Genomic DNA, 18,154 nt, shown 5'->3' on the forward strand with positions numbered 1-18,154 from the left:
ATAATTTAGTTGGCATCCACATATCTATACGATAACATAAACTAACATATATCTAGAAGAAAAAATGCTCTCCTCGAAACCAATTCTGGTGAGAGAACCTATGAGTGAGAATTCTTCCCTGCAAGAACAATTTCCTCATTCAAATAAGAAAACCAAACGCAAAATTACTCATCTTATCTTTTCTAAAGATGTTACTAATAATAATGCTGAAACCAATGCTGTTCAGCAACCTACTATGAGGCCGGAGTCCCCTGTTCTGGAGAAAAACGCAAGTATGTCCTTTCGGGATATGGTGGCTAATAGCAGTGGAATGGGGATTCAGCAGTCTCATCCTGCTATGGATGAGGAGGAAGACGTTTCTGATGATGATGAAGCTCCAGAGAACATTTTAGATGATCCTAAATGTCCTGTAATTCTCCTTTCAAAAGAGGAGAAGAAAAAAATTCGCAAGCCATGGCAGCACACACTTATCATAAAGATGTTTGACAGCAAAATCGGATACATGTCCCTGACGAAAAGGCTAAAGAAAAAATGGGAGTTGAGTGGTGGATTAGTTTTGACTGACATTGGTCATGATTACTTTATTGCTCGATTCTCAAGTATTGGAGACTATAACCATGTCCTCACCTAAGGACCGTGGATGCTTGATGATAATTATCTTACCATTCGGAAATGGGTTCCTAATTTTATTCTGGATGACAAACCAATGAGGTTTTTGACTACTTGGGTTCGTATTCCGCATCTTGCAGTGGAGTATTTTGATAAGGATTTTCTTCTCAAAATTGGGAATAAAATTGGCAAGGTGGTTCGAATCGACAATAATACTGCCATGGCTCAAAGAGGACAATTCACTGGGCTTAGTGTCGAGCTTGATCTTTCGAAACCACTTTTATCCAAATTTTGGTTAAAGGGTTGTGTTTGGAGAATTCAGTATGAAAGGTTGCGTATGATTTGCTTTGATTGTGGGAAAATTGGTCATAATAGGGAAGCATGCCCTATGGTCAATCAGGATAATCAGATGAATGGAATGGCAGATTCCATGGATGAACAGATTGATACTCCTAAAGCACCTTCGACAGTGGAGATCCAGGACTATGGTGATTGGATGCAAGTCAAAAAGCCCCCCCCAGAAAAAGACCACCCAGACCGGAGTAAACTGCTCAGGTGGTCGGAAAAGAGAATGGGGAAAAAAATTCAAAAACTGGTCAAGTCAACGCTGGCAAAGGGTCAAGGCAACAATTCAGGAGGGTCAAGATTCTCAATCCTTAATGAAGAGGAAAATCAGGAAAAGATTGTACCAAATCAAGTTATTCCAATTGATTTGGATGCTGATGATAAGATTACCTCTGAGGAGGAGATCACTACGATTGATTTAGTAAAAAATTCCCAAGTTCAGCAATCATGCTAAGCAATTATCTTTTAATACTGGGAAATTAACTAATCAACCTAAAGCTAAGGGGCAGTTTATGGGGAATTCAAAGCAATGGCAGGAAATAAGGAAGCAAAATAAATCCCTTCCAAATTCTAGCTTAAATGATATTACCAACAAATCTTTCCAAAAGATTTCTTTTGAGCCACTTACTCCAATTCCAATCGAAATTTTAGGCAAAGAAAATAATCCTATTGTTTTCCAAGCTAACACAGAAGCCAACTCACCAGTCCCAATCCTAAGCTCACAAAAAAATCTATCACCAAGCCACATCGAACCATCTCTTACCCATGTCTCTGCTACTCCCTTCACCAATCCTTCTTCGAATTCCCCTGGAGAAAATAATTTGTGCAACAATGCCAATGGAAGAGCCTTATCTGGAGGAGGCCGACCCCCTGACACACAAGATGGAAGTGGAGATACATTCATGGTTTCCTCCGATGCCGGGGACCCTGGAATTAGTGGTGACCATGAGGTTGCCATTGAGAATTAAACATGCCCTTAGGCATATTTCTACTGCTTATGAAGCTAATGTCCCACAATCAAACGGTTTTATGAATAGTGTACCTAATCATATCTCAAATTACATTCCGATAACGTGTATGGTATGGAATGTGCAAGGTGCTGGTAGTCGGGAATTTCTGACTGTGCTCAAAGAGATTATCCGTATCAATAAGCCTAGTGTTTTTGCTTTGATAGAAACACATATGGGGGGTGATCAGGCTCAGATAATTGCTGCAATCTTGGGTTACAATGGTCAAACAAGGGTAGATGCTCAAGGATTTAGTGGTGGTATTTGGGTCTACTGGAAACCTGAGCTTGTTAGTGTTGATCCGATTGAAAAATCCAATCAATATATCACTATGACAATCACTAGACATGGTGAGGAACCATGGTATTTATCCACTGTCTATGCGAGCCCTAACCCAGCTAATAGACAGGAACTTTGGAGGGACCTTACGGATTTTGCTCAAAGAAACAACAAACCTTGGCTCATCGCTGGTGATTTTAATGAGACTAGGTTTGGGTGGGAAAGAAGCTCTAGTTGTAATGAAACGTCCAGATGTAGTGCGAAATTTAACCAATGGGTTAATGACACTCAACTCATAGAGGTTGAGTTTTCTGGCCCAGCTCACACTTAGACTCGTGGTAACACCCCTGAAACAAGGCAGAGCGCAAGGCTGGACCAAGCTCTTTGCACCTCTGATTGGAGCGTACGGTTCAAAAAAGCAAGGGTTAAACACCTTCCAGCTCTTCAATCCGATCATTGCCCCCTTCTCATATCTTCTAATGGTTTTGCTCCTTTAGAATCATTGGATAGGCCTTTCCGGTTTCAAGCTGCTTGGTTAGCTCATGAAAAATTTGCTGAATTTATTGGTGATAAATGGAGAGAGGACACACCATTTATCCCCCTTCTTGCATCCTTTTCCAAAGAGCTTCAAGATTGGAACAAATATGTATTTCACAATATTTTTAGGGAGAAAAGGACCTTAATGGCTCGAATTAAGGGAATTCAATCTTCCTTATCGACAAAAAAACAATCTGGGTTGATAAAATTGGAAGCCAAGCTTCGAAGGGATCCTGACGAGGTGCTTCATCAAGAAGAATTATTGTGGTATCAAAAGGCGAGAGTCGATTGGATTGAGAATGGTGACCGCAACACGACATTTTTTCACCTGAGTACAGTAATTCGAAGGTGGAAAAATCGAATTGTGGCCATTAAAAACGCTGAAGGGGAATAGGAGCATGACAAAGAAGCTGTGAAACAATTGGTAGTGAGCTACTTTTAATCTTTGTTCACCGACGAAGGTGATTCGAATGCTTATGACATCCCAACTGGAGCTTGTGCTGCTATCTCGATGGAGGATTGGAACAGCCTAAACCGAGCCTACACAACCAGTGATATTGACTATGTGGTGAAGAATATGAGGGCTTTAAAAGCTCCAGGCCCTGACGGTTTTCAAGCTTTATTTTATCAGAAAAATTGGGATATTGTAGCACCCAATGTCTATGCCATGGCTCTTGTTGTCTTGGAGGGGAAAGGGATTCCGGATACTGTTAATGAAACTTTCATTGTCCTACTCCCGAAAATTGATAATCCAGAGTCTCCTTCACAATTTCGCCCTATAGGTCTATGCAATGTGACCTATAAAATAATAACAAAAGCAATTGTCAATTGTTTGAAGCCCATTCTGCCAAAAATTATTTCTAACGCTCAATCGAGTTTTGTACCAGGGTGTCAAATTACAGACAATATTGTCATAGTACAAGAAGTCATTCATACCATGAAGCGCAAGCAAAGTGGGAAGAGTTACATGACAATCAAGATTGACTTCGAAAAAGCGTATGACCGACTTAAATGATCGTTTATTCGTGATACGCTTAAAGAGATGAATTTGCCGTTTAAGATGGTTGAGCTAATCATGGAATGTGTGACTTCTTCGTCTTTGAGGGTGCTATGGAATGGTGAGAAGACGGATGTCTTTAATCCTTCCCGAGGCATTCGACAGGGAGATCCCCTTTCACCATACCTCTTTGTGCTATGTATGGAACAACTCAATCAAGTAATTGAAGAAGCCATCATCACTAATAAGTGGCAGCCCATTTATGCAAGCCGTGGGGGTCCTATGTTGTCCAATTTGATGTTTGCCGATGATTTGATACTGTTTGCCGAAGCTTTTGTCCAGCAAGCCGAAGTAGTAAAAGATTGTTTGGACCGATTTTGTAGTGCTTCTGGTCAGCGCATCAGCTTACCAAAATCTCGAGTATATTACTCGAAAAATGTTGATTTTCAGCTTCAATCTCAAATTAATGCTGCCTTGGGGATGGTTTCGACAGAAGACCTTGGTTTGTACCTTGGTATGCCGACATTAACTAGTCGGGTTACCAAAGAAACATATGCCCACCTTTGCGAAAAAATCGATCGTAGGCTCTCGGGATGGAAGACAAAGTATCTCTCACTTGCAGGGAGAATTACCCTTGCCAAATCTACCCTCACAACCATGGCAAATTATTCAATGCAAACGGCTAAGATCCCTCACTTAGTTTGTGATGAAATTGATAAAAAAAGCCAGACGGTTTATTTGGGGAGGTAGTGGAGAAAATCCGTATTCACCTCTTATCATGGGATACCTTGCAATTGCCCCGTGAAAAGGGGGGGTTGGGGATTCGGTCAGCGAGACAATCAAATTCTGCATTCTTAACAAAATTGGGGTGGAGGGTGCTAGAAGAACCAGACTCACTTTGGTCAAGGGTATTACGCTTCAAATACTGTAAAGGCCGATGTGATATAGACATGTTTTCCCCTACTTCTAACATGTCTAATGCGTGGAGAAGAATCACGGATAATGCTGAATGGATTTACAAAGGGTCGGCTGTTGCTATAGGTAATGGGCGAAGAAATCTATTTTGGGACCACTGTTGGGCAACATCGACGCCTCTTCGAGACATGGTCGTAGCTCCTATTCCAGAGAACATTGATGGGGCTATTGTTAAGGAGATGTGGACTGTAGGGGAGGGTTGGAATTGGGAGCTCTTTGCCAATATCTTGCCTCAACATTCCCTCCAATAAATTGCTGCGCACAAGGTTATAGAAAACTCTGAAATTGAGGATACTCGATACTGGAAGGGGTCCAAATCTGGTGCCTTTTCAGTAAAGCAAGCAATGAAAATAATCAAGGATGAAGACCATGTTATGAAGGACCCCAAGTGGGACTTAGCCTGGACTACTCAAGTTTAGCAAAGGGTCAGAGTCTTTTTGTGGTTAGTTTTACATGACAGGGTCCTATGAAATTCTAACAGGGTCAAGCGTCACCTTTCTGATGAACCACGTTGCCATCGATGCAATACAAATACAGAGGAAACTCTGCTTCACATGCTGCGTGACTGTCCTATAGCAAGGGAGCTGTGGAGATCTATTGGTGGGGCTGCTTTCTACCCCTCCTTTTATGCTGGTGACTTGCAATCTTGGATGACAAAAAATCTCAAAGTTGAAGACCTTATTCATTCAGAGAAATGGCCTGTATACATTGCTCTTACTTTGTGGTGGGCATAGAAGTGGCAAAATCGTGAAATCTTTGGTCGAGATTCTGATATTCCTTTGAACAAAGGTGCTTTCATTCGAGGCAAAGCTGAAGAAACCTGGAAGGTCATGATGGGTAAGAGCATAACTGCTATGTTTGCTCGTTCTACTAGGAAGCACCAAGTGCTGATTCGCAGGCAAGCTCCCCCTGCTGGATGGATAGCATTGAATACGGATGGTGCTGCTCGTGGATCACCTGGGCTCGTTGGTGGTGGTGGGGTATTAAGGGACTGCCAAGGCAAGGTTATCAAAGGTTTCACAGCAAATTTTGGTGTATGCAGCGCTTATAGGGCCGAGCTTATGGCAGTTGAAATTGGGCTACAGATGGCAGCAAATCTGGGAGTAAGTAACATTAAGATTCAGATAGATAACAAAGCCTGCATTGAAGCTCTTCAGAATGACCAACTCCTTGGGGGTGAAAGAGTACACATGCTTCGTAATTGTCGTAACATCATTCGTTCTTTTGGTTGTAATTTTCGTGTTTTTCATTGTTTTCGTGAGGGTAATAAAGTAGCAGATAAACTAGCTAATTTAGGGGTGGTTCAACCTGATAAGTGCCTTTATTTCGAGGTCCCTCCTATCGAAATAAAGGAGCTTGTTAGGGAGGACATTTCAAGGGGTACTACCCCTCGTTTTATTGTTTAATGTAATTTGTAGTTCTTGGGCTTTGCCCCCCTTTGCACCAAAAAAAAAACATATCGTCTTTGTAATTCATGCTCTTAAACATGTTTCTTTTCAAGTTTGATCTCTAAACGAATAACTTTGTTGAGTTTAGTTCAAAATAGAAAAAGTGTAAAGATCACAAAATCGTGTTTGAAAGTATCCCATTGTACGACTATGTCAATAATTTCCACTAAATTTTTTACTCTCGAAAGTATTAATGAAAGACCGATTCAAACTTATTCTTTTGAGCTGCTCCGCTCTGCTCTACTGAAATTTGCTCTGCTCTGCCTAGAATCTCAAAAGAACATGGCCTGAGTTAGAAATCGATTCTTCAAAAAAAAAAAAAAAAAAAAAAAAAATTAGAAATCAAGAAATCAATTTCTTCTATTTTCTATTACAAGAAATTTCTAAGGTCTTTTATTTACCATCTCAATTTTTACCAATAGAGTGTCCACATCAACAAATTATTAGGACCATGAAACCCTTTCATGGCAAGTTAGGAACATCTTTGAAATGGATTCATTCTTTCAAACGGTCAAATTCATCTTTATCACTCAAAAATTCCTTAAGTTCATCTCAAATTCTGGAAAAACTCTCAAACTCTTCTCAAATGAAGCAAATTCTCGCCCAAATTATCATTCAGAATCAACATTTGGACCAATTTTATGTTATGAAGTTCATTGATATTTGTGCTACTTCAAATGGGTTCACTTCCTCTGCTCTTATTTTCTCTCATTTTCATGAATTTTTCGACTCTTTTGTTTGTAATTCAGTTCTTAGAACTTATACCCATTTAAAGAAACATTGGCGTTCAATTTTTATGTATGTACAAATGCATAAACATGGTATATCCCCTGATTTATTGACTTTTCCTGCTGTAATTAAATCAACTGCTCATTTGGGTCGTCGTAGATTAGGGAAATCATTGCATTGTTGCGTAATTAAGATGGGTTTTGGTTCAGATTTGTTTGCAAATACTGCACTTGTTCATATGTATTGTAATTGTTCGTTGATTGATGATGCCCATAGAGTGTTTGATGAAATGCCTGAGAGAAATTCTGTTTCTTGGAACGCGTTGATTACTGGTTATGGACATGAAAGGCGGTTTTTAGAGGCTTTTGATGTGTTTAGGGACATGATGAGGGATGGGGTAGAGTTAAGGGAGGTGACTATGGTGGGGCTATTATCGGCTTGTGCTAACTTAGGAGCTCTGGACCATGGGAGGTGGGTTCATGACTATATAAGACGAAATGGGTTGGCGCTGAATGTATATGTTGGCACCGCTCTTATTGATATGTATGCAAAATGTGGGAGTCTTGAAGAAGGTTTTAAGGCTTTTAAGGCAATGAAGGTTAAAAATGTGTGCACTTGGAATGTTTTAATTTCAGCATACTCGATGAATGGACGAGGAGAGGATGCATTAATGGCGTTTTATAGCATGGTTTTTGATGACTATAAGCCTGATGGTGTTACATTTTTGGCTGTTTTATCGGCTTGTTTTCATGAAGGTCTTGTTGGTGAGGCCAGGTCTCATTTTAGAAGTATGAAAGAGGAGTTTGGAGTGGAACCAAAGATGGAGCATTATGGTTGTATGATTGATCTGCTCAGCCGTGCTGACTTAATTGATGAAGCCATGGAACTAATAAGGACCATGCCATTGATTCCAGACCCGACCATTTGGAGAGCATTGCTTCGTGCCTTTCAAATTCGTGAAAATGTCCATTTGGTTGAACTTGTAATTCTGAAACTCGTTGAACTAGAACCACAGAATGGAGATAACTTTTTCTTACTGTCAAATCTATATATCCAACAGCAAAGATGGGCAGAAGTTGAGGTAGTGAGGGAAATGATGAAGGATAGAAGTATCCAGAATCTTCCTGGCTACAGCTCAGTTGTTATCAACAGTGAAATTTATGAATTCGTTGCATCATATGATATTAATCCTGGACTTGAGGAGATACATAATGTTTTGGCGTGTATGGCTGAAAATATAAGACTATCAAGTTGTGTTACTGATAGTGAAATGTTATAGCATGATCTTGTTGAAGAGAACATTTTTTGGTTGCCTCTTCTCCTTTTGTAAATCAGCTATTACCTAATATTAACCTTCATAAGATTTTTGCCAAAGTTAACCTATCAGGCTTATCTCTCATGAAAATTTTAAAGTTTTCATTGTCCGAGTGCTCTGGTAATGCCTGAACCCCTTCAATTAAAAATGCTAACTGAGCTACAATGTCACTATGATTATGTCTTGTTAATTTGTGGACTGCTTGTCCAAGTTTTCTTCTGAACAGGTAACTATGTGTCACAAACTGACACCCTCAGTATTTTTTATACTTTTTTAAGAGGCTATTTTAAAGTTTTGACAATACACCAATTGCATTAAATGGATTATAGGAAGCCGCTGCATGAAAATCAATGGAGCAGCACTTATCAGATTAAATTCAATTTTACTGAGACGGACAACAAAAACTAGCTGGAATATGATTCAACAAATTCCATGAACTCATATTGGAGTTCATCCACTTCCAAAGCTTTTGCAACAAGGTAAGTGGGATTTGTAATCCCTTGCTTCTTCTCTTTGATTACTGTTTTGCTAGTACTTTTTCCTTGGTGAAACTTTCAACTTTATGTAGTTTTTTTGCTATTCATATGCTTCCACGTCTGTGGCAGACCTGCTGATTATTATGTGGGAAAATAGTATTGTGAAAAAAAAAAAAGGAGAAAAGAAAAACTCTACTATGGAACATTATGCATATGGTCATCTATGGTGACAATAAGCTGTATTCTGATCTAACTATGCCTAAAATTGTCAAAAAAATAACCTTTTTATCTTTTGGTAAAAGTAAATCAATATTCTTTTTTGCTCAGCATAATTTCTGTTTTACTTATTTTAGATCATAACTAACCATAAAGAAAAAAATTAACCTTGATTTCCCCACTGTCCTGCTCCTAAAGTTATTACAATTATGACATCTGCTGGCATGTAGTTCAGTTCTTATTTTGGAATGTGCTGTTGCTACAAAGCTGGTATCTTTTTTCCAGCATAGTGACTGTTGCACCTATGGCTGAGACTGAAAGGACCCTTTTCTATTCCCGGGTGTTGGAATCATTGTTAAGTCATCATGAGGCTGTGTTTTGGGGAGCATATATACTGAATCTGAACGAGTATGTAAATTTCATATTTTCATGTTACAGCTGAAATAATTAAACAAATAATCTGAATATGTCCCTGACAGTTAAGCAACTAATAGGGGTGATATATGAGCCCTTAGGCCTTAATCCAAATCTGACTAAGATGTGCAAGGGTAAGGCTATTTCACCCCCTGTTAGTTACTTAACTAGCTAGGTAAATATAATTTTTCATATTTAAAATGGAAAACACTTGTCTTGTTGGTACAGCCTTTTGAAGGCTTTCCCGACATGGCATAATTTTGCCGGTTTCTCTACTAATAAACATTCAAAAAACTGCATACAGGGCAGTACTTTGTGTGACCACTATCATCAATACACAAAAAGCAAAGTATGCCAACCTCAAATCTTTCACTGGAACAGTGGAATGTTGTTCTATGTAAATATTACTGCATATTACTTTTGACATTGATTTGTTGAGCTGGCTGAAGCAGAGTATTGCTTTATACTTCAAATGTATGTGCTCCAAGTTGAGTGAAATGAGGACTTTGACGAGCTACTTGAAGCAGTTCAAAATCATCATAAACATCACGATACACCTCCAAATTAGCCTCCGCATTCATCAGCGCTGATACACATAGCTCTTTCCTCCATTCTTCCAGGCGTGGAAATCCCACTTTATCCGCATACAGGTCACAGTACTGCAGCAAAAGGCATAATTAAAGGTAATTGACAGCAGAAAAACTATTGGACTTTCTTATGGTACTTAAAACACTGAAAAATCTGTAAAGTGCTGCAATTTAATGCATTTGATGTTCATGTAAAAGAAATTTTAGTTAGACAACATGTCCGTTTACCTCAAAATTGGCAATATCGTGAGTGTTATGCTTTGGGATGGCAGCAGCTTCCCTGGACTGATAGAACTCTTTGATTTCCTTCATCATTTCTTCCCAAGATGGCAATGTTTTTTTCCCTGACAGCAGCTGAGCAATCCATTTTGCTTGTGACTCGAAGAAAGGGAACCCTATGATCTATTAATTCAATTAATGAAACCCATCATGATATAGAAATATGTTGTCACACTAGCAGAATTATAAATTTCAAACTATGACACAAAGTTGTACCAGGCCAAATGATTTGTTAATGTCATTGCAGGAGATCTGAAGATATTAATTAATACCTTCCTAGGTATTCCAATAAATGATAGAGAGGGAGCAAGCGAAGGAGGGAACGTATGCTCGTATAAAGGACCAACGCGATCATCATCCACCTCAATGATTCCTTTGGTGTCAAGAAATGGAAATGTATATGAATACCTACAGTAAACAGTAAGTCTCTTCACGGTTAATCTTAATCATCAATCATGTTTCTTTATTAGCAAAAGAAAAGTTGTAGTAGTTGCATGAAACTATGGGTAAACTTCTCTTTTGCTTACAACTGTACCTAACTTTCCGACTTTCTTAAGACATCATTTTCATAACAACATTCTGAAAACTTGAAGAACTGTATATTATTATTTGCAATACTTCCTGCTTAAGAAACTTGCATGTCACCATGATCCAAAAAAGTTGGTCCCATTATGTTGTTATTGTGATGATTTACAATACTATTGTTGGAATAACTTATAATGCAAGATGCATGCTTACATAGAGTGCTCAATCTTTGACTTCCCGTACCAATTAGGTAATCATCAAGCCTTTGCACACTTTTGGGACAAGGATGGCACCTTGAGGAGCCTAAGCTAGTAACACATACACTCGGGTGTTTGGTGTACTCGGGTATATATATATATTTACTCCAATTTTTAATTATTATTGTTTGTTTTACTAGTACTCCAAGTCTCCAAATTACACGTCTTTGTCTAGTTTGACCAGCTGTACAATTGATGTAATATTACTCGTAAAGAAATTTATGAAAATTTTAAATTGATATCTTCTAGTCTATATGTTAAAACATCTAAATTAATAGTGACTCAACAATATATTCTTTGATGTATACTTGTTTAGCAATTTTATCGTGGTAATATAAAATACTGGTTGATGTGAATAATTTGTTTTTTTTTTTGTCAGTGTTTATAATAGGCTAGTGACCTACTCCATGAATTATTATAATTTCTTTTTTAAAATATCCATGAATTATTGTAATGACATACGTAGTATAATAATTTGAATTATTGCAAATGATGAATTAATTGTTGTATTATTCCAAATTAATTAAAGTTATGATAAATGTGGACAATATCCTCACACCCAAATATTAATGTGACAAAACATATATATATATATATATATATATATATATATATATATATATATATATATATTTATATATCAAAGCCTTGCTATTGTAAAAAAAAAAAAAAAAAAAAAAAAAAAAAAAAAAAAAGTCATAATAATTAATGACTTAAAAAGGATAACAAAAAATGGAATTGATGTATTACCCGGTGCAATATATGATAGTATCGGCAGTGATGCAAGAACCATCCACAAACAACACTCTTCCATCTTCTTCAAGACAGTCAATCTGCAGTATAATTCCAAAAGTTTAAATGTTATGTTTTAATTCAGATTGGTGGTTGAAACTTGAGACTAGGACAAAATCTGATCGTCTATATTTTAAGGGCATTAGTTCATTAATTATTAGATTTACTAAAAGTTTAAACGTTATGTTTTAATTCAGATTGGTGAATGAGACTTGAGACTAGGACGGAATCTGATCATCTATATTTTAAGGTCATTAGTTCATTAATTATTACATGTGTGGAATGTGGACATAAATAAAATATGTAATTTGAATCCGTATGTTGATATGTATTTTATTTTTCCATGGCGTGGCATGGAAAACAAATCAATTTATTATTTTGTGTGTCTGTGTCATATATTCTTTTTACAATTTTACCTTTGGGCAAAGATGCAGGTTTTTATGGTTGGCAAATACTTTGGAGAATCCTTCAGAGATTGGGGATTTGGTACTGAGATAAATTTCCTTTGCTACTCCCACCAATTCCATTGATAGTTCTTGTCCACTCATTGAACTTCCTACAATCACCACTACCTGCAACATGTATAGATAATTATATGAGCATTTAATTTTGTGATTTGTAATTCGTATAAAATATTACGTATCAATTGACTTAGAATTGACTATCTCGAGGAAATTAATAGTCAAAGTTTGCTTCAAAGCTCAAAAATGTGATGTTAAGAGATCTACAAAGCTGAAATGGTATTATTTTTGAGAGAAGAATATCCTAACTTCTTATTTATCATTCCTTTTATTAAAAAATTGATGGAAACGATATGGATGTAGTTACCTCATCGCGAAATGGATCTGGTATCCGATAAATATGACTATGCATTTGTCTTCTTTTCCAAGAGTTCATACCTTCAAAAGAATGCATGCAAAAGAGAAGCAACAAAAACATAATGAGTAATGAAAGTGAGTTTATTACTAGAATTGTCTTCCTGCATGCTTAACGTACACTTCTATTATGTACTTTTTAACTCTTTTTTTAAGCCATGTGTTATTATGTGAAATAAATGAAGTGTATGATCAAAGTATACCTTTAATTATAGGCAACCTAGGATGAGAATAGTGGCCACTAGCAACAACCACCGCGTCAAACACTTCTTCCACCAATTTTTCACTCTTCTTCTCCTTAGATTTCACCATCCACTTCAACTCCTTGGCAACCTCGGCGAACTCGGCCATACCGACATACTCAACCCTAGTGTTAAACCTTATCATGCCCCTCAACCCAAAATATTCACAAAAATCATTAAGGTACAATAAAACTTCCCTATGGCTAGGAAATCTCCTCATGTCCCTCCCTTTCTTCTCTACGAACGGGAAGTCGGTATACCCCATGATCTCCCTAGGAGATGCTAACCTTAAGGATTCATACATACTGCTATGAACCTTAAGGAACTTGTTTGCTTTCCCTAAGGGATCTTCTCCCTCGACTTTTGGTTCATAGAGCCATTGCCCTCCTATGTCATGGTTTTGCTCAATGACTACCACATTGTGACCTTCTTTCATGAGCTCTCGGGCTGCCACGAGGCCGGATGGTCCGGCTCCGATGACACACACACTCTTGGATTGGTAACTTTCTACAACCATTGTGGCTTAACTTATTAGCTTAGTTTTGGTTTGGTGAAGAAAGGATGTTTAATCTCAAAGTGATAGAAAATGAATTTGGTGAATATTGTTGTTGGAAATGGGTTTATATTAAGTTGCGGATCCACATTGACCGAAGTGGGCCCACATGCACCCACTTAGCTTAAAAAAAATAAATAAAAAAATAAAAAAAATTGAAGTTTTAAAAAAAATGCTTATAATCTGACTAGTAATAAAAAAAAAGAACTTAAGAAGAACCCACTTAAATCTTACATTTGAGTAATTGACACGAGAAGCCAAGAAAATTTAATGTTAATCCTAGCAAAAATTCAGCCTCCTTGGTTATTACATATTACAATAATAAAAATAAAATATTTAATACCCAACTCCTTTGTCTCTTAAGTATGACTTTTTTTTTCTCTCTACTTTTTTTATTTGATTTGTTAAGACTTTTAGACTTTCACTTATTTCCAAGAGCATTTCAATTTCTCCCTTCAAAAAAAAAAAAAAAAGCATTTCAATTTCTCGTTTTCTTTCAGTTTTTCATGTAAGATTTGAACAAAAACTTCTAATTCTAAGATTTGTCGTACCAGCAAGTTATGCCATACTTACATTTTACTCTTTTCGTTTTTATTTATTGACTAGTTGAGCCATCTTCGCGCGCGATAGCCCAATAAACACGAATTGAATGTAGTTAATGCTATTGTTAAATAGATGTGTTATACCAATTTAATTTAGTTAGTGTGGGTAAAGGCTAGTATGATATTATTTGATATTGTGCTAAAAATGGCTATAGATGTAAGTAAGTAATTACTGGTTTAGATTATGTAGGAGGTCGTAAAATGTCATAAATTTGTGACGTGTGGTCTAATCTCGGTTAAATATTAATTTTAGTAATTTGGTTTTATCATTTTTAAAAATTTAAATTTGACTATAACTATAATTTTATGTTAGTTTACAACTTTTAAAATTTTAATTCTAAAATTTGGTAAATCCTTATCGTAATGTTTTTCTCTAAGAAATTTAGGCAGTGGCAGATCTAAAAATTTTAAAATGGGAGTCCAAAAATTTGTTAAACGTTGATATAACAGAAAAAAAAATGGATCCAAAATTTAGGGCCCGTTCACATTTACTGAACTGAGCTGAACTGAACTGATTGGAGTTGAACTAAACTGAACTGATTGGAACTGAAATGAACTGAATTGAGCTGAAATGAATATTTTATGAGAGAAGGAAATTAAGAGCTGACTGAACTGAACTGATTGGAGCTGAACTGAACTGATTAGAGCTGAACTGAACTGAACTGAAATTAAGTAAATATGAACAGACCCTTATTAAACGTTGATATAACAAAAAAAATGGATATTCTTTGTAAAATCAAATATGGACTAATATTATAAAAATTTTAACAATATAATGCATGTGAAATATTGTTACTTTTTAGTTCTTATATTTTATTTAGCTAAGTTTACATACATCATGCCTTCCTTTTATATTGCAACATAAGGTAACTACATCGTCTTTTATTGGACAAATATCGATGTAAAGATAACAAAACCTCAAATGACTATATGTGGTTACATAAGACTTATGATAAGAGTGCGTGAATATATATATAGTATTAGTAGTATAAATGTTGCAATGTTTATAAAACAGAAACAATGTATCATTTAAGCTTTTATACATGAATATGAAATATCTAGAATTTCTATTACTTGCTTTTGTGTTTTAGGAAACCAACTTGAAAATAGGAGAGCAAAAGCTATTAGAATAAGAAGTACATACTTTACTTAGCCTTGAATTTTAGCAATAGCATTAACTATACACTCTCCTAAATAAATATGTGAATTAAATATAAACACTTCATCTAATTGAGGTCGTATTAAACATTTTGTAAATACTTGTTTCTTTAGAGTTTATATTTAATTCATACTTGCATATAAATCCCCTCTCTATATGGCTTTACAATTATGAAAAAGCATTTGTCAATATTCTTGTATTTTTACAAATCCATTATTAAATCCTAGCACCCAACCTTTTAGTGTCTCTCTCCTTAAATTAAATACCAAGTACTCTCACCCCTAACCTCAATTTTCTTTATATCTTCATCGATCCCTCTTTCACTTGCTAATTATTTTTTTGCATATTTCATATAATCTTAGATTGTCTACTTGCTTGAGTTTTTTGGATTGTCAACAAAACAACCATTACTCTAATAATGTTTTCTTAAAAAAGAGTCAATAGATCCTCTTCAATTTTACTTTAAAAGTGGTCTTAAGAGTTTTTTTATTTTTTATTTTTTTAATTTTTTTTACCGTTGTCACTTAGTTTTTATGGTTTTGCTAATATGATAACGCTAGTTCCAACTTACTCCTCTCCCCTTCTCCTTTTAATCATTTATCTTACAAAAATTTCCATCTTTTCTTCCCTCCTTGATGGCATGTATCCTCTTGTAGACACCCATTTGTGTCTCCCCAAAACCAAACCCAGTGATGAATGCCTTGCACGTTGTGTTATTATCGAATTAGGTGAAAGTGATTTGAAAGCCAAGTGTTGCGGTTTAGTTTTAATTAAATTCTTTTCTCTCTGTTTTTGAAAATGACTTTATTTATTTGAAAACGTCCAATTCAGTTTATTTTGGTCCATGATAAGGGTCCAATAATTGTGTAGTTGGATGGGGCTTTAAAAGACCTTTCCAACGATATATTATAAGCCCAATTCCGATGAATAATGAGGAAGTTATGACCAAAATACTAAACTGGGCCCAAACCGGATTTTACCTACGACCCAATGATCATGAGGAGGGTCCAAAGGTTTAATCCTATTCCTAAACTAATTAGGATTGATTAGAATCTTCTATAAGTTTCTAAAATATCTTAATTATCCTTTTTTGAAAAGATAAGATCAAGGAATTTGAATTTAAATAAAACTTTCCTTTTTTAAAACTTTCCTAATTCTATTCGGATTTAAAGATGTTCAAAGATAGTCAGATATTATTTTCGTGCCTCATATTTTTTATCCAAATTTTATATGGTTGGATAGATCTTGAAATTATCTTTCCAATGATATATTATAATATTAAATCCGAGCTATAACGAAAAAGATATTAAAGATATACGAAACTCTATCCAAAACTGACACCCTTTTACTATTTCGTCCATATCTTTTTATCTACAAAATATTTTAATCTGATTCTAATTGCATTAGAAAGTAGACTTCAAGAGCTTTCCAACGACATATTATATGACTTATTTGGACTTCTAGATCAAAAGATATGATAAAAACAAAATCCGCAAAAACTGTCTCTGTCGCCAAACGACAGGCTTGTCGCCTCGCGACAGACTCTGTCGCCTGGCGACAAGATAAAAATCTGGCGACAAGGTCGGTTTGTTAGCGAAAGAGTGGAGTTTTATTCCTTATCAAATTCTATGTTTTTCCGGACTATTTTTCTTATAAATAGGGTCCGAATTCCTGTTTTCAGAAATAATTCACAATCATCAACTCTTTCTCAATTCTCTCTATTCCCTCTCAAGAATTACTTAATTCTTTTCTTTCTAAACAACCTTTTTTCAAATACAATATTCCGCATTCACAAGACTTAGAGTCTCTTAGCCAAGTTCGAAGTTGCCTTCGCCCTAGACGTGCAAGGTTTGATATTTTCTGAGGGTTTGGTCCAAAACTAGTCTAAACTTTATTTAATTTGATTTTAATTTGATTCTTTAATTATTCTTTATTATTTTCATTGAAGTTTACTAACTTGTGTATTTTGTTATTAGAAAGAGGTACGAGGCTTCAAAGTAAGTAGATTAGCTTACTTCCTATTTCTTTCACAATGTAGATTGCATGCTTATTATTGTTTATGATTCCTAGTATCATGTTAGGATGCTTTTAATGCTTTCTAGTATCATGTTAGGATGTTATTTAATGCTTTCTAGAATCATGTTTAGGGTGCCTTTACTTTTTTCTAATATCAGGTTAGTACCATGTTAGGTTTAAAGCTTTGATCTTTATTGTTTAGTGACATGCTAGGGTTTGTTAATCTTGTTAGTATCATGCCTAGGATCTTGCTATTATTATCAAGCTTTATTATGTCTTATCATGTTATTATCATCGTTGTTATATATTATTGTTTATTATTATGTTGCTTGATTTATTCTATTGTTATTGCTTGATCACATCTTTTATGATTGTTAAAGGGAATTTGTACTTGAAATCACGCTTAATAAGATAATTATTAATTTGGTTTAGGCTAATGTGATTTTAATTCAAGTGATCGCCAATAATAGTTTTATTTGTGCATTAATATTCAACCAACATAGATAAACAGGGTAGGTTTAATATAATGTTTGTATGTTATTCGAAAAGCGCACATGAATACGAGCAGAACAAAGTAGAGGCCTATTTTATAGGGCGGGTCCTTTCTTTTGTAGATTGGATTCGTACCCTCATCCCCGGACCCTGTTTGGTTCAAGACCTTATGGAGTAGTTGATGGTCCTTTTGGATTGTCTTTTGGGTTTACAAGTTCCTAAAACTTGTTGGCGACTCTTTTTGCTCTTTGTCTTTCCCTTTGGAACGCCACCGTACTTTAGTGTATGATCACAGTGGGGTTCAAGTTTGGGGTTATCATAATGCTTGAAATATTCCCTACAGTTTTTGGCGACTCCACTGGGGAGGATTTCTATTTATATTCCTGAAATTTATTATTAATTTTGGCAATTATTTAGAATGAGCGGAT

General features: G+C 35.8%; 3 protein-coding genes across 3 annotated transcripts; 2 read left to right on the plus strand and 1 right to left on the minus strand.

Moving 5' to 3' along the window:
- Window positions 1-2,031: 2,031 nt before the first annotated feature.
- LOC145566229 (uncharacterized) lies at window positions 2,032-3,792 on the plus strand. Its single transcript, XM_081625710.1, has 3 exons — window positions 2,032-2,431; window positions 2,738-3,109; window positions 3,239-3,792. The coding sequence occupies exons 1-3, from the start codon at window positions 2,032-2,034 to the stop codon at window positions 3,790-3,792; spliced, it is 1,326 nt and encodes a 441-aa protein (XP_081481836.1).
- A 2,855-nt stretch (window positions 3,793-6,647) lies between these two features.
- Window positions 6,648-8,235, plus strand: LOC145568482 (pentatricopeptide repeat-containing protein At2g02980, chloroplastic-like). Its single transcript, XM_081627906.1, has one exon. The coding sequence runs from the start codon at window positions 6,649-6,651 to the stop codon at window positions 8,203-8,205; it is 1,557 nt and encodes a 518-aa protein (XP_081484032.1). The 5' UTR covers window position 6,648; the 3' UTR covers window positions 8,206-8,235.
- Window positions 8,236-9,334: 1,099 nt separating this feature from the next.
- On the minus strand, window positions 9,335-16,791 carry LOC145568483 (flavin-containing monooxygenase FMO GS-OX-like 9). The gene is made up of 7 exons (XM_081627907.1): window positions 12,866-16,791; window positions 12,616-12,686; window positions 12,204-12,359; window positions 11,746-11,828; window positions 10,486-10,621; window positions 10,163-10,336; window positions 9,335-10,006 (listed from the first exon to the last, which is right to left on the minus strand). The coding sequence occupies exons 1-7, from the start codon at window positions 13,419-13,421 to the stop codon at window positions 9,809-9,811; spliced, it is 1,374 nt and encodes a 457-aa protein (XP_081484033.1). The 5' UTR covers window positions 13,422-16,791; the 3' UTR covers window positions 9,335-9,808.
- Between the last annotated feature and the right edge of the window lie 1,363 nt (window positions 16,792-18,154).

Source organism: Chenopodium album, chromosome 11, assembly GCF_948465745.1.
Source record: "Chenopodium album chromosome 11, dcCheAlbu1.1, whole genome shotgun sequence".
In the NCBI taxonomy this organism is placed as follows: domain Eukaryota; kingdom Viridiplantae; phylum Streptophyta; class Magnoliopsida; order Caryophyllales; family Amaranthaceae; genus Chenopodium; species Chenopodium album.

What these genes read in the sequence shown, in the direction of transcription:
- LOC145566229 (XM_081625710.1), top strand. Translation starts at nt 2,032, where the DNA reads ATGGTATGGAATGTGCAAGGTGCTGGTAGTCGGGAATTTCTGACTGTG. An exon ending in CAAACCTTGGCTCATCGCTG is followed by an intron (nt 2,432 to 2,737) that starts GTGATTTTAATG and finishes TTGCTCCTTTAG; the next exon opens with AATCATTGGATAGGCCTTTC. An exon ending in CACGACATTTTTTCACCTGA is followed by an intron (nt 3,110 to 3,238) that starts GTACAGTAATTC and finishes TCACCGACGAAG; the next exon opens with GTGATTCGAATGCTTATGAC.
- LOC145568483 (XM_081627907.1), bottom strand. Translation starts at nt 13,421, where the DNA reads ATGGTTGTAGAAAGTTACCAATCCAAGAGTGTGTGTGTCATCGGAGCC. An exon ending in ACCTGCATCTTTGCCCAAAG is followed by an intron (nt 11,829 to 12,203) that starts GTAAAATTGTAA and finishes ATTATACTGCAG; the next exon opens with ATTGACTGTCTTGAAGAAGA. An exon ending in TTATTGGAATACCTAGGAAG is followed by an intron (nt 10,337 to 10,485) that starts GTATTAATTAAT and finishes TTGAATTAATAG; the next exon opens with ATCATAGGGTTCCCTTTCTT.
- LOC145568482 (XM_081627906.1), top strand. Translation starts at nt 6,649, where the DNA reads ATGAAACCCTTTCATGGCAAGTTAGGAACATCTTTGAAATGGATTCAT.